The sequence below is a fragment of the Podarcis cretensis genome, assembly GCF_951804945.1.
Source record: "Podarcis cretensis genome assembly, chromosome: 5".
Lineage (NCBI taxonomy): Eukaryota > Metazoa > Chordata > Lepidosauria > Squamata > Lacertidae > Podarcis > Podarcis cretensis.
Genome location: NC_137174.1, coordinates 161,910 through 185,596, shown reverse-complemented (window position 1 = coordinate 185,596; position 23,687 = coordinate 161,910). Strand labels below are relative to the sequence as shown.

Sequence of the window (23,687 nt, the reverse complement as noted above, 5' to 3'; positions counted from 1 at the left end):
TAACCTGAGATACCACTGTATGCTGAACTGGCTGATCTGACAAACAGTTAAATATGCTCTCCGTTCCTGTTTTTGAAAATGCAAATAATTTTTATTTTTTAAAACAAAAACACCATTCCCTCAGCAAAACACAAATGTAGGAATGGGGCACACCCAAATGGGTTGCCAAACAATGTGACAGTTCAGCTTCTTCAGGTTGTAGAGAGAGGTCACATAACAGCAAGATCCTGCTTCACAGAAACCAGCTCTGGTACCAAGACAACAGAGTCTAGGGGTGATGGGAAATGAATATTGTGACGCACACAAGTTTTGTAAGAGAGAGACAGAACAGAAGGTTTGCTTCTCTTTAAAGTAGTCTTTGTTTAGAAGCAACACTACTTGGGCAGCAACCAGTAAGGCCCGTTTTTCAACCTAAAAATTTCTAAAGCCATTTATACCTACATGGCTTCATTCAATGTGTATCTAAGTTAATGCAGCATGACTGAGCAGGTGTTATTATTGCTTGCTTAACTCTGTTGCTCTGTTGTAATACTAATGAAAGGAGTGGGAAGTCTGAGTGTGCTTGCCTCTCCGTGTAGCTAGTTACCCAAGACTGTGATCTCTTACTAATGGGAATGCTCTCCTGTGCAAGGGCTAGGAGTTTGTTAGCAGAGGGTTTTGAAAATAATGGAGCACAGAGGGAAAAATGTAAGAAATGAGGATATTTCCAGGTACTATAATTATGTCTTGTACCAAGGGTAACTCAATTGCAAGATTATTTAAGTGCAATAGGCCTTTGGCTATTTAAACAATCTGTGGCCTTTTAAACTGTGAAGGTATTGTTTTTGTTCATTACTATGGTATGTAAATCACCCTGTGATCCTCAGATGAAGGGAATAAGTTTCTGGCAGCAAGAACTGTTTGACAGTGGAATGGTCTCCCTCTGGAGGTGGTGGACTCTCCTTCCTTGGAGGTGTTTAAGCAGAAGTTGGATGGCCATCTGTCATAGATGATCTAGTTGAGATTCCTGCATCCAAATCAACAATTTTGTGATGCAACTGGCAGGCTGGCTGTGATTTAATGGCTTAATGAGGGTGCTGCAATCAATGTAAGAATCTTGCATATATTGTGTTTGGCAATGAAGGTTTTCAGCCCTTATTAAAATGAGATTAAAGCCTCTGTGATTGGGGCAGGTAGCAATAACTTCATTGACGTGGACTGATGTAACCTCTGCAGGCGTGGATTTAGGTGGATGCCTGTCTTGTGGTTCTGTTGAAGCCCTGATTCGCTTGTGGAATGGGGGAAATGACCAAGTTGATTGACACAGTTGTCCTCAAATGGCCTAGTTTAACTGGAATAGCTCAAACTCCTAGGTTTTGGGGGGAGCTGGGATTGATGATGCCTTCAGGAGAATGATTAGAGATTGTGAAAGATTTGTAATACATCTAAGTCTGGGCTAGGACTCAATCATTTATTTATTTATATTGAAGGTGTATATATATCACTTTATTACCAGTTTCACACTTTCAGTATGTGTGTCTTCTGAGGTTTTTGATGCATACAAGCAGAATAAAAAGATTGGAATTTGGTTAGTATGTCTTCTGTATTAAATCTTTTCTTGTTTCTTTCAGTTTCTTTTGAGAGTTCAAATTTTATTCCTTGTTTATGTTCTTCCTCAATTTATTTGCCAGAATTGTTGGATTTTTATTTTCAAATTCATAAAATGATTGATTTAATGTATTATCATTCACCTGAAAGTTTAACAGTATTTAAATAGATATTAAGAGTAATATACATCTTTCTCTTTTTTATTTTGTGGGGGTAAAAGGATCAACGCTTGATTTGTGCTGATGTTCTATTTTTTTTTTATAATATTTATTAAATTTTAGTTTAACAATAAAATACATAGATAATAACACAATCTTTTCCAATTCCACATTTCATATTCATCTTTGGACTTCCTCACAACCCTTGTTCCTGCTTTCTAAACTCATAAATTTTACCAGCAAATTATTAACTTGGTTTAATTCATATAATATAATTTTCCAATATTAATATCTCAAATTTTGGGATTTAACATACTCTTATTGAAACTTAATCATAAAATGTTACTTATCCAAAATTTATCTTTTCGTCTTCCAATTAAATTTAAATTTATATTCTTTATAACTAGTTTGTTGAAGCCATGTTTTTGCTAATCTTACATCTTTCTTAACATTCATACAATTTACAATATTTTTGTAGATAGTCCTTAAATTTCTTCCAGTCTTCCTCCACCAGTTCTTCTCCCAGGTCTCGGATTCTGCCAGTCATCTCTGCCAATTCCATATAGTCTATCAGTTGCATCTGCCATTCTTCCAGTGTGGGTAATTCTTGAGTTTTCCAGCTTTTAGCGATGAGTATCCTTGCTGCTGTTGTAGCATACATAAAAAAGATTCGATCCTTCTTTTGCACGCTCTGATCAACAATGCCTAAGAGAAAGGCCTCTGGTTTCTTAAGGAAGGTATACTTAAATACCTTTTTCAGTTCATTATAAATCATTTCCCAGAAAACCTTCACTCTAGGGCAAGTCCACCAGAGGTGAAAGAATGTTCCTTCAGCTTCTTTACACTTCCAACATTTATTATCAAACACATGGTATATCTTTGCAAGCTTGACTGGAGTCATGTACCACCTATATATCATTTTCATAATGTTTTCTTTCAAGGCATTACATGCCGTAAATCTCAAACCTGTGGTCCATAACTTTTCCCAGTCAGCAAACATGATGTTATACCCTATGTCCTGTGCCCATTTTATCATGGCTGATTTAACCGTTTCATCCTGTGTATTCCATTTTAACAGCAAGTTATACATTCTTGAAAGTATCTTAGAGCTGGGTTCTAACAGTTCTGTTTCTAACTTTGATTTTTCCACCTGGAATCCTATCTTTTTGTCCAACTTAAAAACTTTTTAAAGAATTCTTTAATCTGAGCATAATGTAGCCAATCTCGCACTTTGTCTTTTATTTTCTCCATACTCTGCAACCTCCAGTTATCTCCATCTTTTTCTATTATTTCCCAATATTTCGGCCATTTGGCCTCCATATTGAGTTTTTTCAGGGCCTTAGCCTCCATTGGTGATAACCACCTTGGGGTCTTGTTTTCCAATAAGTCTTTATATTTTAACCAGACATTAAATACTGCTTTTCTGACAACATGGTTCTTGAAAGTCTTATGTATTTTAGCCTTGTCATACCACAGATATGCATGCCAACCAAACGCATTGTTGAATCCTTCCAAATCTAAAACATCAGTGTTCTCAAGAAGTAGCCAGTCTTTCAACCAGCAGAAAGCTGCTGATTCATAATACAACTTTAAGTCTGGCAGGGCAAAGCCCCCTCTTTCTTTAGCATCAGTTAATATCTTAAACTTAATTCTGGGCTTTTTGCCCTGCCAGACAAATTTTGAAATATCTCTCTGCCACCTCCCAAAACACTCCATTTTGTCCACAATCTGCAAAGTTTGAAACAAAAACAACATTTTTGGCAATACATTCATCTTAATAGCAGCAATACGTCCTGTCAAGGAAAGTTTCAATCTTGACCAAACATCTAGATCCCTTTTAATTTCAGACCAACATTTTTCATAATTGTCTTTAAATAAATTCCTGTTCTTCGCTGTTATGTTTACCCCTAGGTATCTTACTTTTTTAACCACATTTAATTCTGTCTCTTTCTGAAACCTTTCTGATTCTGAAGAAGTCAAATTTTTTTCTAAGACCTTGGTTTTTTGCTTATTAAGTTTAAATCCCGCCACTCGACCAAACTCATAAATCAGTTGCAACACCCTTTTAGTACTAGGCTCTGACTCCTGTAGGGTTAAAACTAGGTCATCTGCAAATGCTTTCAGTTTATATTGTTTCGCTCCGACCTGGATACCTTCCACCAACCAGTCTCCTCTGATCATATTCAAGAGCACTTCTAGGACCGATATAAATAACAAAGGGGATATAGGGCAACCTTGTCGTGTTCCTTTTTCAATTCTAAGATTTGTGCTGATGTTCTAATTCATATATTGTTGTTGTTTAGTCGTTTAGTCGTGTCCGACTCTTCGTGACCCCATGGACCAGAGCACGCCAGGCACTCCTGTCTTCTACTGCCTCCCGCAGTTTGGTCAGACTCATGTTTGTAGCTTCGAGAACACCGTCCAACTATCTCGTCCTCTGTCGTCCCCTTCTCCTTGTGCCCTCCATCTTTCCCAACATCAGGGTCTTTGCCAGGGAGTCTTCTCTTCTCATGAGGTGGCCAAAGTATTGGAGTCTCAGCTTCAGGATCTGTCCTTCCAGTGACAGATTTTAGTAAATCTGTTCTCTACATTTCTAAGCTGTTTCATTTTGCAGTTTCACTGATCATTGTTAATCTAATTACTAATGTTAAAGTTTCTCAGCAGGAGAATGAATGCTATTTTTTCAGGGGATTGGGGGTTTTGGAGCAATACTTGGTTTTGCTTCCAGCTAAAGGGATGTTGGTCAGAAATACAGGACTATGATCAGAAATACACAAGTCATCAATTATAACTAATATAAGGGTGGGGATAAGGTAATCTGAAATTAAAATACTATTTGTTATAAAGGTGAAAGGTAAAGGTACCCCTGCCCGTATGGGCCAGTCGTGACCGACTCTAGGGTTGTGCGCTCATCTCACTTAAGAGTCCGGAGCCAGAGCTGTCCGCAGACACTTCCGGGTCACGTGGCCAGCATGATGAAGCTGCTCTGGCGAGCCGGCACCAGCGCAGCACACGGAAATGCCGTTTACCTTCCCGCTATAAAGCGGTACCTATTTATCTACTTGCACTTTGACGTGCTTTCGAACTGCTAGGAGGGCAGGAGCTGGAACTGCTAGGAACGACAGGAGCTCACCCCGCCGCGGGGATTTGAACCGCTGACCATACAATCGGCAAGTCCTAGGCACTGACCATATGTAATGTTTGTTTATAAAAAGCACAAGACAATCCATTGGAGTCAGATAAAAATTAATTGAAGGGAACCCAGCACAATACAGTGGTGCCCCGCAAGACGAATGCCTCGCAAGACGGAAAACTCGCTAGACGAAAGAGTTTTCCGTTTTGGAGGTGCTTCGCAAAACGAATTTCCTATGGGCTTGCTTCGCAAGACGAAAATGTCTTGTGAGTTCCTGCGGGGTTTTTTTTCCTTCCCCCCCTTTTTCTAAGCTGATAAGCCGCTAAAAGCCGCTAAACCGCTAATAGCGCTAATCCGCTAAGCCGTCAATGGGCTTGCTTCGCAAGACGAAAAAACCGCTAGACGAAGAGACTCGCGGAACGGATACTTTTTGTCTTGCGAGGCACCACTGTATCATTGAACAGCATGATGCTATATTGATGCTGCAGTTGAGATAGGTAGAGTTTATAATCTGTTTCTTTATTTATACTTCAAGAAGGTTTGGCTTTGAATGGGGAAATACGTGAGTAAACGAGTACTCTACAGGATCATTAAAGACCACTGTGGGTTAAACCACATAGCCTAGGACTTGCTAATCAGAAGGTCGGCAGTTTGAATCCCTGCGATGGGGTGAGCTCCTGTTGCTCGGTCCCTGCTCCTGCCAACCTAGCAGTTTGAAAGCACGTCAAAGTGCAAGTAGATAAACAGGTACCGCTCTGGCGGGAAGGTGAACAGCATTTCCGTGCGCTGCTCTGGTTCGCCAGAAGCGGCCACGTCAGGCTGGCCACATGACCCAGAAGCTGTACGCCAGCTCCCTCGGCCAATAAAGCGAGATGAGCGCCGCAACCCCAGAGTCGGACACAACTGGACCTAATTGTCAGGGGTCCCTTTACCTTTACCTTATACCAATGCTATATAACTGAATCTCTTCACAATAATCCTTCATACAATTTATTTAAAATTGGGACAATTGTCAAAGATACATAATTTCTGAAAACTGAGTTACAATGCAGTACTATGGAAGTTTACCCTGAAGTTACCTACTGTATTCATTGGGGTTTACTTCTATATAAGTTCTATATATAAGGATTGCAGGAATGTGAAGCAAGAACTTTGCAGGTGAAGTAATTAGGGTTAATTTGGCATTTTGATTATAATCACAGAACAGAACAAGGCCAGGAAATGTTTTGTAACAACTACAAAGGAAACATGCAGCATTCCTTTGTGTTACAATGCCTTTGCAACTGAAATGCATTGGCCTGAATCACATTTAAGGGGTGGAAGGATTTGTCAGTTCAAGTTCATTGTTTCTCATTTTTCCAATCTTAAATTTAGTTCTCCATTTTGTAGCAATTTGGTGTTGTTGTTTTTACTCCTCACGAAGACTGAGATTTAAATGCATCCTTGAATTTCTTGCCCATCCCTAACTGATACTTTCTCTCCATTGGATTGCATACTCAACTGGGATTTAGCAACTTCCCAGTAGTCAAGTTCGTTACCAAGTGTAGGAGGATGAAATTAGAATTGTACAATTATGAAACCTATCCCTATAAATTATAGTTGGGCTATGGTGAATTATGCAAAAGCTGCTTACATCATTTGCCAGGACCATTCCATAGGTTGATCCTGATGACAGAGACAATGATGCAGGCTTTGGGAGATTATTAAGAGATTAAAAGAAACTTCAGCAATTACCACCCAACTTGATCCAGAGGAAGTGGCACGGCAGTTCCTTAGAGCCTGGGCATGTACGCAAGACACGGTACTACAAGCTTACAAATAGCCACTTACCTCTGGTGAGTAAAGAATGCTTCCAGGTGAGCAGGCTGGGGAGTTTTTTTCTAAAATGGATGGGAATGGGTCTCCCCCCCCCCATCCGCCGCCCAAGGTATGGACAGTTGAGCTATATTCGTGGGCTTGTAAATTTTGTGGACTTATTTGTAAGCCTGGAGTCCTTCAGCTGAGAGGCTGTTGGATTTGGTTGGGGAGTCTGGGTTAAAATCCCTGTTTAGCCATGGGCAATCTTTAGTAAATCATTTTCTCTTGTCTGACATCCCTCACAGAATTGAAGTGACAGAAGGACCACAGTATAAATTATAGTGAACCTGGGCTATATGTTCATTCAGACCTATGCCTATGCAAAACTTGCTGGAGGCAGACCTTGTTTTGCATCTGCCTCCCCCCCCCCCAGATAAATGCACAATGCCCAGATGCAAAAGAGGTCAAGCTCCCTGTGACTTTGATAGTTACATAGAAGAGGGAACTTCTGGAAGGTATAGTTTGTCATGGAAACTGCAGCTGTTGAAACATCCTCTTTCCTCTTTAAAAGGGCAGGAGCCTGTCCTCTTTTGCACCTGATCATCCAAGAAAAAGAGATGTTGATGGAACATGCTGTCTGCATGCCACAGTGACCACACCCCAGGATATGGCTTTGACTGGCCAGCTAAACCATATGAGGGTAGCTGTTGGGTCTCAAACCCTCGGTTGGGTCTCAAACCCTGAGTTAGGGACTTCCCCTGCATGCGAGGACAGGCTCTGGCAGATTAAGTGAACAAGACCAATAGTGAGTCCAACAATCAAGAAGGTGGTTTCTACACATACAGTAGAGTGAAGTGAGGGGCAGATGGGTCTCATCCACCCGGGAAGGTAGCCCATCTAACAGAAGGAAAACTCTGATCCTAAATTTTCCACTGCCTTGCAGGACATATCAAAAGAAAGGTTAAGGAGTAAAGCCTATACAAATCCAGAGTGCAGTCCCTAAGACGTTTGGGTGGCACTTTGTACGCCACCTTTCAGCAACTGCTGCAGCCAAGCTGGTGCCAAATGTATTGCTCTGCTTTCCTATGGACCACATCATCGAGGCCGAGAGGGTGGTCTTGTTGTCTGGGCAGCCCAGGCTAGTATCCTGGAGAGTATCCAGCACTTTGGTGCTGCTAACACAGTGATTTCACTTCACCTCCAGAGGTGCACTCCATTGTCTCTCAGGTCAAACAGATGTCAACAGGAACAACAATAGTTGTAAACGTCTTTGATTTTTAAAAAAATGAAATTGAAGTATAATTATATTTTATAAATAAAAATAAACAATCACACATGATTTGAATTGGCACTTCATCCATGGAAAGACTGTGGGTCATTTCATATGTGGCATTTGTCTTGCACAGAGAACTAGTGCATATAACCATCAGAGTCACAAAATAAACTTTTTTCTGAACTTTGGGGGTGGGGAGGGGAGGATAGAGTGGTGTTTTGAATATTCCCTCCCAAGAAACTCCATGCACACAGAAAACTAGCATGCTATGATTATGTTTCAGCCTAGCCGTCTACCTCATAAGCCGTTTTTCAGTGTGCAGGGTAGTGGTATTCTTTGTGGGGCAATGTTCAAATATTGCATCTATGAAAAACTTTTTGTATTGATTCTGCTGATTATGTGAACTGAGCCAGAGCCTTAGACTCCTGTGTCTGCTGCACTTCATCCAAAATCATGCATGTTCTTGTTTTCTGCAGAGATATATGTACAGATGGGGGGGCACTGGTTTAAGAGCACATTAAAAGGGGGAAATCTGACTTTTCAGAAATAAGTTTATATTTTGTGTTTTTCTTCATTTTCATTACAAAAGCATACAGCACTTTTTTAAAATATGGATATTAAAAAATATATTTGTAATTTATTACCCACAGTCAGTGCTTTATTTCTGGGGAGATGCAAGGGTACACATACTCCTAAATATTTTGTGAATCTAAGTTGGGCCTCATTGAGGGGCAGTATTTCAATATGAGTAGGAAAATGAGAGTACCCCTAAACATTTTTTAGGAAAAAAAGCACTGCCAACAGTGAAATATAAGTATAGAGAGGTTCACTCTAAAATGGGCACAATAAACCCAATATTCCCCCTACACACCTGCAGCACATGATTGCTTGGGGAATTCAGTGCTGCAGTCCTCCTTTCTAGAATTTAGGTTAAGATTACCTTGGCCTTCAAAGTTGCACACAAAGTTAAATGATTATACCTTTAGACTTTCTCCATAATCCAAAATCCCTAGTTTAATTTGAGAAAAAATCATTGTGGGGAAAATAAGTGTGTGCTCCTAGAAGCCTGTATATTAATCCCCAATGTACAGTGATCACAGGGCAAATAGATTTTGCAGTTTACTGGTACAGTAATGATAAAAAAGATTATCTTACATACAATGTGATATAAAGAAGCTCAGTACAGAATGCAGCATTCTCTGAGATTTGCCACTGAATACAGAGATCAGATTTCTTCAATAAAATGTTCATAGGATCATATAATTGTCGAGTTGAAAGGGACCTGAAGGACCATCTAGTGCAAAATGATTATGAATGAATGTCTCTGAAGTTTATTTAGTTATTTCAAACACTGATTGACCAATTTCCTGCCAGGCAAGTAGTAATAGAATTGTAGGGTTGGAAGCGGTCCTGAGGGTCATCTAGTTCAACCCCCTGCAATGCATCCATGACAGAGGGCCATCCAACCTCTGCTTTAAAACCTCCAATGAAGGATCATTTTTAAGCAGAGCTTGGATGACCATCAATAAACTTGGCATGCTACACAGGGGCGGAGCTTCATGCTCCGGCACCGGGGGTGGAGAAGAGGCAGGGGCAGGGCTGGCGTGCGTCCTGGGGGTGGGACACACTGCCTGCAGGGGCGTGGCGCCCAGCGTGGGCTCGGGGGCAGCCGCAATGGCACCCTACTGGGATCGCACTGCTGGGGACGGTGCACTCCCCCCGCTCTCCTCTTCCTCCACCAGTGATGCTACAGTAAATCAAAAGCCATACATAAAATCTACAATATATTTCAGAAAGTTGTTTGTCCATTATGCAGTTGGACAACAATTTTATATAAAAACCACCTTCACCTCCTCCTCATCTTTGATATTATCTTAACTTTGTTATTTAGTAATTCTTTTTCAAATTTAGAGGGCAAAGCCATTTTTTTAATCTTGCTTAAAAAAAACACGTCTCTTGGAGTTGATATTCTAGCCATCCTGAGAGCTGATCTTTTATTTCCTCATAGCTTCTAAGATTTATTTGGTTACCGTCATCTATCAACAAGGAATTATATGTCAGCCAGCTTCCTTTCATATTTTTCTTCTTAGATGGGCTCAAGACATGGGAAACGCTCTGGAAAGCAAACATGAAATTTACGGCATGTTACACCATTAAAGAAAACATGCTAAAGATGCAATACAAATGGTATCTCACTCCATCAAAGCTTTCAAAGATGTACAAAAATATATTGAATAGCTTCACACCAAACCCTACATATATTAAGTAAAATAGAAACATTTCCACCCGACCCCACAAATGAAACTGATTTGTAAAAATGTTACATGGAAAAAATACGAGAGAGAGACATTACACATACTTCGGTAAATCAAGAAAATCTTTAATAAAAAATACATTTTAAAAAAATATCGAATAACTGTTAGCGGTGCAGTGAAAGTAAAGGAGATATGTACCACATGTGGTGGACATGCAGAAAGATCAGAGAGTTTTGGAATCTTATTTATGATGAGCTGAAAAAGATCTTATGTTAACATTCTTAAAAAAGCCAGAGGCCTTCCTACTGGGTATTTTAGGTTCCAAATTCCCCCCAAAAAACCCCAAAAGAATTAAGAGAAATCTTCCTATATGCCACGGCTGCAGTCTGAACACTGGTTGCAATGAATTGGAAAGGGGGGAAAGTTCCAACTTTATCAGATTGGCAAGGCAAATTACAGGAATATGCGGAAATGGCGCAATTGACCAATAGACTAAGAGGCAACACAAGACAATTATTTATTCAAAAATGGGATATGTATAAGAAATATAATAGCGTATACAGAAATATAATAGTGGTATAATATTTATGGCAGCATTTGAATGACCCTTGTTTAAAGTAATTGTTAAGAAATAAGGTAATGAATACAAACTGTTGTAAGAAGGTATTAGAAAATACAGAAAGGGTAAGGTAATAATATTAAGTACATTCAACACTAGAAAGAAAGTTTGCATTGGGAAATGATAGGAAGTGTATTTTATGTTAGTAAAAAGATTGGAAAAAAGAGACTATAAATTTAAATGAAGTTTAATTTTTCTGAATTCAAAGAATAATATTAGTACATGGTTGTTTTCATTTTTGTCGAATTAAGAGTGTGTATATTATGTATATTATTTATGTTATTTATGAATTTCAATAAAGTCATGTAACTTTAAAAATATATATATAAAAGCCACATAAAAAATTGAAATTACAGATCACCAGTTAACTGTTACAGAAAACACCTTTTTTAATTGTTTGCATAGGTCTGGTATCATAGAAAAGTTTTCAGCAATCATTAAAAATTTAATACGGAAGGCATTAACTATTGGAAGAGCATTCCACAGGTGTCAGTTTCATGTTGTTGACAAACCAGTTTCACCAGCTCAGCACTACTACAGGTGACCTCAGTGATCAAACTAGGATATAAGTGTTCAAAAGATCAGTTCAATGACCCATGTAGTCCAGCTTCCTGTTCTCACAGTAGCCACGCAGATGCCCATTGTGGGAAACCCACAAGCAGGACTCAGGCACAAGAGCCCTCTCCCCTCCTGAGGCTTCCAGCAACTGGTATTCTGGTATTTAGAAACATGACCACCTCTGACTGTGGAGACAGGGCATAGCTGTCATGACGAGGAGCCACAGATAGCCTGGCTCCATGAATTCACCCAGGCCTCTTCTGAAGCCATCACGTCAGGTGGTTCCAAAGGTGCCCTGGACTGAAGTTCTTCAGGGCTTTGTAAATTCATACAAGGATCTTGAGCAGTCAGGTTGTCTTTGCACTGCAATTTTGCAGTGATTTATTAGGCATTTGAGCTTATCCTGCATCTCTGTTGACATAACTTCAGCTGTTACCTTTCCACTCAGACTCATTTTAGCTACATTTTAAAATCAATCTTACAATTTTTGTGTGTGTGTGTGTGTGTGTGTGTGTGTGTGTGTGCTGTTCCATTTATACAATCATATTTTTTTTCAATTTTGTGTCTTCCTTGCCCCATTTTTTTAATACTGGAATTTAAAAATCATTTTAGTGCAACTGATTTTTCAAAATTGGTTTTTTTTCTAAAGGTAAAATGTATAATCAAATGGTGTGCTCGGATGAATGGACCTTTCTCTGCCCACACAGGTCGGCCATGCAAACTAGTGTGAGTGGAAGATACAAAATACCTTGCCATTCTAAGGGAATGGCAGACTTCCATACTTCCTTTTCTGCCACTTTTCTAGGCACTTCAAAGCACCATGTAAGAACACTTTTTATTTTTTGGCCCAGCACTTTCCCCACAAAAATTCACTCTTTACTCTTCAATCAGAACAAATGCAATTCATGGATTGCCATTTCCTCTGATTCAGCAATAAAGAGTGGGTTTTTGCAGGGAAAGTGCCAATACCTGCCAAAAAATGCATGGACATGGTGCTTTGAAGTGCTGACCTGTGCCTAGAAAGTGTGGGACAATAGATAAGTGTGGATGAGCCCTAAGGGCTGGGAGCGAACCGGAGTGAAGACTGCTACCCTCTGGTCCGCTCCCGTGCCCCGCAGGAACTTTCACCATGCCCTGCAGCCAGGCCAGGGCTTTACCAGTGGCATTGCTTCCAGGGGTGTTGGAGCAGGACAGGCTGAATCCACCCCCCACCCCTGACCTTGTGGGTGGGAGAATGAGTGATTGACCTTCATGGCTTCTGTGTCGAGCTCTGTACTATATTGTTTTAGAAAGAGAAATCCTTTGTTTTAGTCTTGTTTTAAATGTATTTGGGTTTGGGAGTTTTTCGCTCTGTTTTTAATCATTTTAAATGTAAATTGCCTTGAGATAGTGGTTTAGATAGTAGTTCTCTGTAGTTGATCTTCATTTCTTAAAACCAGCCTGCTCTTCTGTTAATATAGAATTTTCTTCTTCGCAGTCCTCTAATTTTAGCAGAAGGTACGGCCTAAACCAGTGATGGCCAAACTTCACCCTCCAGCTGTTTTAGGACTACAGTTCCCATCATCCCTGACCACAGGTCCTGTTAGCTAGGGATGATGGGAGTTGTAGTCCCAAAACAGCTGGAGTGCCAAGTTTGGCCATCAGTGGCCTAAACAGTGCCAATACTACTCCGAACCATGATCCAGAATTTTCAGACATCTAACACATTGCATTATTCCATCTTTCTGCTAGATACCTCCACAAAGAAGCTGGAAACTGAAAACAACATGTCATCAATTGCATCCTACTACAATGGAAAGTCAGTACTTGTTACTGGAGCCACAGGTTTTATGGGCAAAGTGCTAGTGGAAAAGCTGTTGTATTGCAGCCCTGATGTGAAAAGTATTTATATTCTTGTGAGACCCAAGTCTGGACAATCAACGCAAGAGAGAGTGCAGGATATGGTGAAGTGTAAGGTAAGACATTTAACTTTATATGGGAATCTATGGCAGCAGTGTCTTGTGCCTCGGCACCTCAGGGTTACCATGCCCCTATTTCCCATATAATCTACATCATTTCACCATAGATATGTTGGCCATTAGTCACTGAAATCCTCAACAGGAGTCTTGCTTTAATAATGCCCCGTGGTCAGATACTAGACCACGGGGTCAGATACTAAATAGGGGCATGGAAAGCCGAAGTCTGTAAAGGCAGTAGGGATTGAATCTCCATTGCCCTCTGCTCATCTCATTTTAGCACCTTGCATGCAATGTCTAGCTGGCATCTCCTCACAGAGAACCCAGAATATACAGGATGGTGGGATGGTATTTTATTTTAAATGCAATATCAATCTGTAGGTGAGTTCTCCTTACTTCTCAAATATGCCAGTGTCAGAAAACAATGGCAATGCAAATTTTAAAGTGGCATGGGAATCTGACCTTGGAGTAACTATCCATTAAGATTGTGTATGGATGGACTCAACAACGGCTTGTGTTGGTTTCAGTCACAGCAAATTCTCAGATGTGAAACTTCAGCTTGTTTGTAACAGCCTCTCTCCAAGACATTGGAGAGGCTGTGAATGAAAAGACTAACTATACAATATGTAGTAGGGTGTTGTTTTTTTCACTTTAGCATTTGTGGTATCAATATTAGTTTCTTTTGAATATATTTTATATCTGCATGTATCAAATAGTGGTGGGGGGGTTGTAAAAAAAAATGAGATGCTGGTATATCTTGATCAAGGGTGTCAGTACAACATAGTTGCTGGTGCTCTGTTCTGGTGAGTCCTGTCACAACCCCCCCACCGGTGCCAGGGCCCCCAATATTGTCAAGAAGGCCCCCCCCCCCAAGATTCCACTGTAGTCCTCCAAAGGACCTGTCAGGGGGAAGCATCTTCATCTGGCACGTCCTTTTGAGGAACGCCAGAGCACCTTCCAGGAAAGCGCTCTGGTGCTCTCTGTCAAAGATGCACCAGCAGGAAGTGTCTTCTCACTGGGACATCTTCCACCAAAGGTAAGGCAGCTGGTGGTGGGGTGGTGGCGGGCCAAGTTGGCCTGGCCAGGTTGGGTGGCGGTGGCACGTGTGTGATGTCACACATGCGTGACCAGCTCCCACAATGTTGGAGGCAACTTGGTGCACCTGACTCCCCTGCTGCCATTCTCCACTATATAATACCGAACAGGACAAGTAATAATCCCTTATCTTCAGTTGGCTTCGTTATCTTTATTTCCAGCTACTAAGGCTCAGATTTTACATAAGGAGTTAATAATTTTATTTTCTTTTTTTCCCCAAAAAAATTATTGATTTTACAAAAAAAAATTAAACAAACAGACAAACATAAATCTTAACCATATTTAAACCAAGCTTTGTTGTTGTTTAGTCGTTTAGTCGTGTCCGACTCTTCGTGACCCCATGGACCAGAGAACGCCAGGCACTCCTGTCCTCCACTGCCCCCCGCAGCTTGGTCAGACTCATGCTGGTAACCTCGAAAACACTATCCAACCATCTCGTCCTCTGTCGCCCCCTTCTCCTTGTGCCCTCCATCTTTCCCAACATCAGGGTCTTCTCCAGAGAGTCTTCTCTTCTCATGAGGTGGCCAAAGTACTGGAGCCTCAGCTTCACAATCTGTCCTTCCAGTGAGCACTCAGGGCTGATTTCCTTCAGAATGGAGAGGTTTGATCTTCTTGCAGTCCATGGGACTCTCAAGAGTCTCCTCCAGTACCATAATTCAAAAGCATCAATTCTTCGGCGATCAGCCTTCTTTATGGTCCAGCTCTCACTTCCATACATCACTACTGGGAAAACCATAGCTTTAACTATACGGACCTTTGTTGGCAAGGTGATGTCTCTACTTCTCAAGATGCTGTCTAGGCCTGTCATTGCCCTTCTCCCAAGAAGCAGGCGTCTTTTAATTTCGTGGCTGCTGTCACCATCTGCAGTGATCATGGAGCCCAAGAAAGTAAAATCTCTCACTGCCTCCATTTCTTCCCCTTCTATTTGCCAGGAGGTGATGGGACCAGTAGCCATGATCTTCGTTTTTTTGATGTTGAGCTTCAGACCATATTTTGCACTCTCCTCTTTCACCCTCAATAAAAGGTTCTTTAATTCCTCCTCACTTTCTGCCATCAAGGTTGTGTCATCTGCATATCTGAGGTTGTTGATATTTCTTCCGGCAATCTTAATTCCGGCTAGGGATTCATCCAGCCCAGCCTTTCGCATGATGAATTCTGCATATAAGTTAAATAAGCAGGGAGACAAAATGCAGCCTTGTCGTACTCCTTTCCCAATTTTGAACCAGTCAGTTGTTCCATATCCAGTTCTAACTGTAGCTTCTTGTCCCACATAGAGATTTCTCAGGAGACAGATGAGGTGATCAGGCACTCCCATTTCTTTAAGAACTTGCCATAGTTTGCCATGGTCGACACAGTCAAAGGCTTTTGCATAGTCAATGAAGCAGAAGTAAATGTCTTTCTGGAACTCTCTAGCTTTCTCCATAATCCAGCGCATGTTTGCAATTTGGTCTCTGGTTCCTCTGCCTCTTCTAAATCCAGCTTGCACTTCTGGGAGTTCTCGGTCCACATACTGCTTGAGCCTTCCTTGTAGAATTTTAAGCATAACCTTGCTAGCGTGAGAAATTAGTGCAATTGTGCGATAGTTGGAGCATTCTTTGGCACTGCCCTTCTTTGGGATTGGGATGTAGACTGATCTTCTCCAATCTTCTGGCCACTGCTGAGTTTTCCAAACTTGCTGGCATATTGAGTGTAGCACCTTAACAGCATCATCTTTTAAAATTTTAAATAGTTCAGCTGGAATACCATCACTTCCACTGGCCTTGTTATTTGCAGTGCTTTCTAAGGCCCATTTGACTTCACTCTCCAGGATGTCTGGCTCAAGGTCAGCAACCACACTACCTGGGGTATATGAGACATCCGTTTCTTTCTGGTATAATTCCTCTGTGTATTCTTGCCACCTCTTCTTGATGTCTTCTGCTTCTGTTAGGTCCTTTCCACTTTTGTCCTTTATTATGGAAATCTTTGTACGAAATGTTCCTTTCATATCTCCAATTTTCTTGAACAGATCTCTGGTTCTTCCCATTCTATTGCTTTCCTCTATTTCTTTGCATTGCTTGTTTAAGAAGGTCTTCTTGTCTCTCCTTGCTATTCTTTGGAAATCTGCATTCAATTTCCTGTATGTTTCACGATCTCCCTTGCATTTTGCTTGCCTTCTCTCCCCCGCTATTTGTAAGGCCTCATTGGACAGCCACTTTGCTTTCTTGCATTTCCTTTTCATTGGGATGGTTTTCGTTGCTGCCTCCTGTATAATGTTACGAGCCTCCATCCATAGTTCTTCAGGCACTCTGTCCACCAAATCTAAATCCTTAAACCTGTTCCTCACTTCCACTGTGTATTCATAAGGGATTTGACATAGATTGTATCTTACCGGCCCAGTGGTTTTTCCTACTTTCTTCAGTTTAAGCTTGAATTTTGCTATAAGAAGCTGATGATCTGAGCCACAGTCAGCTCCAGGTCTTGTTTTTGCTGACTGTATAGAGCTTCTTCATCTTTGGCTGCAGAGAATATAATCAATCTGATTTCGATGCTGCCCATCTGGTGATGTCCATGTGTAGAGTCGTCTCTTGTGTTGTTGGAAAAGCGTGTTTGTGATGACCAGCTTGTTCTCTTGACAGAACTCTATTAGCCTTTGCCCTGCTTCGTTTTGATCTCCAAGGCCAAACTTGCCAGTTGTTCCTTTTATCTCTTGACTCCCTACTTTAGCATTCCAATCCCCTATAATGAGAAAAACATCCTTCTTTGGTGTCACTTCTATAAGGTGTTGTAAGTCTTCATAGAATTGGTCCATTTCAGTTTCTTCAGCACCAGTAGTTGGTGCATAAACTTGGATTACTGTGATGTTAAAAGGTCTGCCTTGGATTCGTATCAAGATCATTCTATCATTTTTGAGATTGCATCCCAGTACAGCTTTTGCCATGGGACGCAGGTGGCGCTGTGGGTTAAAGCCTCAGCGCCTAGGGCTTGCCGATCGAAAGGTCGGCGGTTCAAATCCCTGCGGCGGGGTGCGCTCCCGCTGCTCGATCCCAGCGCCTGCCAACCTAGCAGTTCGAAAGCACCTCCGGGTGCAAGTAGATAAATAGGGACCGCTTACCAGCGGGAAGGTAAACGGCGTTTCCATGTGCGGCTCTGGCTCTGGCTCTGGCTCTGGCCAGAGCAGCGATGTCACGCTGGCCACGTGACCCGGAAGTGTCTCCGGACAGCGCTGGCCCCTGGCCTCTTAAGTGAGATGGGCGCACAACCCCAGAGTCTGTCAAGACTGGCCCGTACAGGCAGGGGTACCTTTACCTTTACCTTTTTACAGCTTTTGCCACTCTTTTGTTGACTATGAGGGCCACTCCATTTCTTTTACGGGTTTCTTGCCCACAGTAGTAGATATGATGGTCATCCGAACTGAATTCACCCATTCCCGTCCATTTTAGTTCACTGATGCCCAGGATGTCAATATTTATTCTTGCCATCTCATTTTTGACCACCTCCAACTTACCCATGTTCATGGTTCTTACATTCCAGGTTCCTATGCAATATTTTTCTTTACAGCATTGGACTTTCCTTTCGCTTCCAGGCATATCCGCAACTGAGCGTCCTTTCGGCTTTGGCCCAGCCGCTTCATCAGCTCTGGATCTACTTGTACTTGCTCTCCGCTCTTCCCCAGTAGCATGTTGGACGCCTTCCGACCTGAGGGGCTCATCTTCCAGCGTCATAACTTTTATATGCCTGTTGTCTTTGTCCATGGAGTTTTCTTGGCAGGGATACTGGAGTGGCTTGCCGGTTCCTCCTCCAGGTGGATCACGTTTGGTCAAAACTCTCCACTATGACCTGTTCATCTTGGGTGCCCTGCTCGGCATAGTTCATAGCTTCTCTGAGTTCTTCAAGCCCCTTCGCCACGGCAAGGCAGTGATCCATGAAGGGAAAACCAAGCTTAGTGACATTGTTAAATGACTTCCTCAAATCCCCCTAGTTGAATTTCAGTGTGTATCATTTTAACAGTTTTCCAAAGCCATTTTTCTCATAAAATTAACTTAATCACTTTGTATCATTCTTTCTTTCTATTTTAGCTTTAAACATATTAATTCATAGAATCATAGAGTTGGAAGAGACCACAAGGGCCATCGAGTCCAACCCCCTGCCAAGCAGGAAACACCATCAGAGCACTCCTGACATATGGTTGTCAAGCCTCTGCTTAAAGACCTCCAAAGAAGGAGACTCCACCACACTCCTTGGCAGCAAATTCCACTGTCGAACAGCTCTTACTGTCAGGAAGTTCTTCCTAATGTTTAGGTGGAATCTTCTTTCTTGTATTCCTAAGATTACATAATTAAATCCTAAACCTATCTGATATTTGCAAGCTTTTCCCAATTATATTATATTATCTTAACACATTTAACTAAATAATCTTTAAATTTCCTCCAATCCTCCTGGTACTCCTCCTCCTCCTGGTCACGGACTCTTCCAGTCAGGTCGGCCAGCTCCGAAAAATCCATCATCTCCACTGTTGGAACTTCTTATGTTTTCCAATTTTTAGCTAACAAGGTTCTTGCTGCAGTTGTGCCATACAAAAACAATTTGACATCTTTTCTGGGAAATTCCAAACCTGTTATTCCAAGAAGAAAGGCCTATGATTTCTTGAGAAATGTATATTTCAACATTTTTTTTCAGTTCATTATAAATCTTCTCCTAGAAGTCTTTCACCTTGGGGCAGGTCCACCACATATGATAAAAAGTACCCTCCTTTTCTTTACATTTCCAACATAAATTATCACTGTTGTCGTAAATCTTTGCTAAATTTACAGGGATTTTACAGGAGTCAAATACCATCTATACATCATTTTCATAATATTTTCCTTTAACACCGTACATGCAGTGAACTTGACCCCTTTCTTCCACAATCTTTCCCAGTCTTCAAACATTATGTTGTGTCCCACATATCTTGCCCAGTCTATCATCACAGATTTAACTTGTTCATCCTTGTTCATTCCAACAATAAATTATACATTTTAGACAAATTTTTAACTTTAGAGTCCAACAACTCTGTTTCCAACTTCGTTTTTTCTGAAGCAAAACAATTTTTCTTATCTAATTTATACAATTCATTGATCTGGTGATAATGTAACCAATTATCTTATCTTTAATTTGATCAAATGGTTTTAATTTATAACCTTCTTTGTCTTCCAATAGCAGGTCTGAATATCTCAACCACTTGGTTTCCATATTTAACTTTTTCTGGGCCTTTCCCTCCACTGGCGAGAGCCATCTGGGTGTCTTCCTTTCTAAGAGATCTTTATATTTTATCCACACATTATACAGAGATTTCCTAATTACATGGTTTTTAAAAGCATTATGGGCATTTACTTTATCATACCCTCCAAATCTAAGACATCGGTATCCTCTAGTTATATCCATTCCTTAATCCAGCAAAGCTCTGCTGCTTCAAAATAGATCTTCAAATCTGGCAGGGAAAATCCCCCTCTTTCTCCTGAATCCGTTAGTAATTTGTATTTAATTCTGGGTTTCTCCTCCTGCCAGATAAATCTAGATAAAGCTTTCTGCCATTCTTTAAAGCATTTCACATTGTCAATAATTGGGAGGGCTTAAAACAAAAATAACATCTTTGGCAATACATTCATCTTAACCACTGAAATCCGGCCCGTTAATGACAATTTCAAATTAGACCATATCTCCAGATCTCTCTTAATTTCATTCTATAATTTCTCATAGTTATCTTTATATAAGTTCAAATTTTTCCCCTACAAATTAACTCCCAGATATTTAACTTTTTTCACAAAGACTAGGCCCGTCTTTTCTTGTAGTAATTTTCTTTCCTCATTGTCCAGATTTTTCTCTAAAACTTCGGTTTTGCTCTTGTTTAACTTAAATCCCGCCACCTGTCCAAATTCCTGTATCATCTCCAGTGCTTTTACTGCACTGGAGTCTGGTTCCTGTAATATCAATACTAAGTCATCAGACTTTTAATTTATACTGTTTAGATCCTACTACAATACCTTTAATTTGTTCATCTTTTCTTATCATACTTAACAAGACCTCAAGGACTGAAATAAACAGCAGAGGGGAAAGTGGGCACCCTTGCCTGGTTCCCTTCTCAATTCTAATTTCCTCTGAGACCACATTATTTACTATAATTTTAGCTCTTTATTCATGATAGATCACATTAATCCCATTTAAAAACTCTTGACCAACCCCCATACTTTCTAAGTTATGTGACATGAAACTCCAAGATACATTGTCAAAGGCTTTCTCTGCATTAACATTGCTTTACAGTTCTTTCTTGCTTCCAACTTTTCCAAAACGTCTACAATGTTCCTAATATTATCATCGCTTCTCGGCCTTTTGGCTAAGATCAAGTGTAGTACCTAATATTATCTTTCATATGTCTTCCAGGCAGAAACCCTGCCTGGTCCTTATGGATATATTCCGACATAAACTTCTTTAGCCTGTTGGCCAGTATATTTGCAAAAAAAATATAATCCACATTAAGTAGGGAGATTGGTCTGTAATTATTGACATTGGATCTATCTTGATCTTGTTTTGGAATCACAGTAATATATATATATATATATATATATATATATATATATATATATATATAAAGATTTTTAAATACAAATACAGAAATAATAAACAATATAACATATATCATAACATCGTTTCATAACTTCTTTGGACTCCCTCGCGTCTCCCGCTCCCACTTACATCATTGTAAATTTTGCCAGCAATTTATCATCTTGTTTAGATTCTTGTATCCCATTCATTTGAATATAATCTAATAATTCTCCAAAAGGTTTATATTTTCCTCAATCTCACTTATCGTCCTAATTCCGCCTAATTTGGTGGTGCTCAATTATTTATGATCTAGCATCCTCCTTAACATTCAACCAAATTACAGTATTTTTGTAAATAAATCTTAAATTTCTTCCAATCTTCTTCAGCTCTCTCCTCTCCCAGGTCTCGGATTCTGCCGGTCATCTCAGCCAATTCCATATAGTCTATCAGTTGCATCTGCCATTCTTCCAGTGTGGGTAGATCTTGGGTTTTCCAATGCTTAGCGATGAGTATCCTTGCTGCCATTGTTGCATACAGGAAAAAAGTTCTGTCCTTCTTTATCACCCTCTGGCCGACAATACCCAGGAGAAAGGCCTCTGGTTTCTTGGGGAAAGTATACTTAAATACCTTTTTCAACTCATTATATATCATTTCCCAGAAGGCCTTCACTCTAGGGCACGTCCACCAGAGGTGAAAGAATGTTCCTTCATTTCCTTTACATTTCCAGCATTTGTTATCAGACAAATGGTATATTTTGGCAAGTTTAACTGGGGTCATGTACCATCTATATATCATTTTCATTACATTTTCCTTCAAAGCATTACATGCAGTGAAGTTCAACCCAGTGGTCCACAACCTTTCCCAGTCCTCAAACATAATGTTATACCCAATATCCTGTGCCCACTTTATCATAGCCGATTTAACCATTTCATCTTGTGTGTTCCATTTTAACAGCAAGTTATACATTCTTGAAAGTACCTTGGTCTTAGGTTCTAACAGTTCTGTTTCCAATTTCGATTTCTCCACCTGGAACCCTAACTTTTTGTCATTTTTAAAGAATTCTTTAATCTGAGCGTAGTGTAACCAGTCTCACACTTTATCCTTCATTTTCTCCAAACTCTGCAATTTCCAATTGTCTCCATCTTTTTCTAGTATTTCCCCATATTTTGGCCATTTGGCCTCCATATTGGGTCTTTTTCGGGCCTTAGCTTCCAGAGGTGATAGCCACCTTGGAGTTTTATTTTCCAATAAGTCTTTATATTTTGTCCAGACATTAAACACTGCTTTTCTGACAATATGGTTCTTAAAGGCCTTATTGATCTTAACCTTGTCATACCATAAGTATGCATGCCAACCAAAAGCATTGTTGAAACCTTCCAGATCCAGTACGTCAGTGTCTTCGAGAAGTAGCCAGTCTTTTAGCCAGCAGAAAGCTGCGGCCTCATAGTACAACTTTAGGTCTGGCAGGGCAAAGCCCCCTCTTTCTTTCGCATCAGTTAGTATCTTAAACTTAATTCTGGGCTTTTTGCCCTGCCAGACAAACTTAGATATATCTCTCTGCCACTTCCGGAAGCACTCCGTCTTGTCCACAATCTGTAGTGTTTGGAACAAAAACAACATTTTTGGCAATACATTCATCTTGATAGCAGCAATTCGGCCTAACAAAGAAAGTTTCAATTTTGTCCAACTGTCTAAGTCTCTCTTAATTTCTGACCAACATTTTTCATAATTGTCCTTAAATAGATTCAGATTTTTTGCTGTTATGTTTACCCCTAGGTACTTTACTTTTTTAACCACATTTAATTCTGTCTCTCTCTGAAACCGTTCTGACTCTGTATCTGTCAATTTTTTTCCCAATACCTTGGTTTTCTGTTTGTTTAATTTAAATCCCGCCACCCGACCAAAGTCTTGAATCAATTGTAATACTCTTTTCGTACTAGATTCTGGCTCCTGCAAGGTCAAAACTAGGTCATCTGCAAAAGCTTTAAGTTTATATTGTTTCGCTCCGACCTGAATTCCTTCCACCAACCGGTCCCCTCTAATCATATTCAAGAGCACCTCCAGAACCGAAATAAATAGCAGAGGGGAAATAGGGCAGCCTTGTCGTGTTCCTTTTTCAATTTTAAACTCTTCTGTAACCACATTGTTAACTATCAGTTTAGCCTTTTGTTCTGAATATATTGCATCAATCCCATTCTCAAAACCCCGTCCCACTCCCATTTCTTTTAAATTTCCCTTCATAAATTTCCAGGAAATATTGTCAAAGGCCTTCTCCGCATCTATAAAAATTAACACTGCTTTTGTATTTATATCTGTTTGCAAAAGTTCCAAAATGTCAATGATGTTCCTTGTATTAGCAAACAGGTGTCTACCTGGGAGAAAGCCTGCCTGGTCCTTGTGAATTACTTCATTTAATACTTTTTTAAATCTACTTGCCAAAATGTCTGCAAATATTTTGTAATCCACGTTTAAAAGAGAGATGGGACGATAGTTCTTAAGTTGTGTCTTTTCAGCTTCCGATTTTGGTATCAATGTGATAAAAGCTTCCTTCCACGATTCCGGCGCCCTCTTCCCCTCCATAATTTCATTGCTAACCTCCATCAGTGGTTGTATCAGATAGTCTTTTAATGTCTTATAATACTTGGAGGTCAGCCCATCTGGCCCTGGGGATTTGCCCAATTGCATGTTCTGAATGGCTT

The 23,687-nt window shown here is 40.4% G+C and overlaps 1 protein-coding gene across 7 annotated transcripts in view; it reads left to right on the top strand.

The window, feature by feature from the left end:
- FAR2 (fatty acyl-CoA reductase 2) overlaps window positions 1–23,687 on the top strand; it is a 69,930-nt gene that overhangs the window by 5,633 nt on the left and 40,610 nt on the right. For 4 of the 7 annotated variants that reach the window (XM_079975284.1, XM_079975286.1, XM_079975282.1 and 1 more), the window contains one exon: window positions 13,112–13,335. In XM_079975284.1, the coding sequence (XP_079831410.1) occupies window positions 13,147–13,335 (189 nt within the window). In that variant the 5' untranslated portion in view covers window positions 13,112–13,146. Of the gene's footprint in view, window positions 1–692; window positions 711–6,513; window positions 6,735–13,111; window positions 13,336–23,687 lie in introns of those variants that run through there. The other 3 variants (XM_079975280.1, XM_079975283.1, XM_079975281.1) reach the window with 3 other exon arrangements.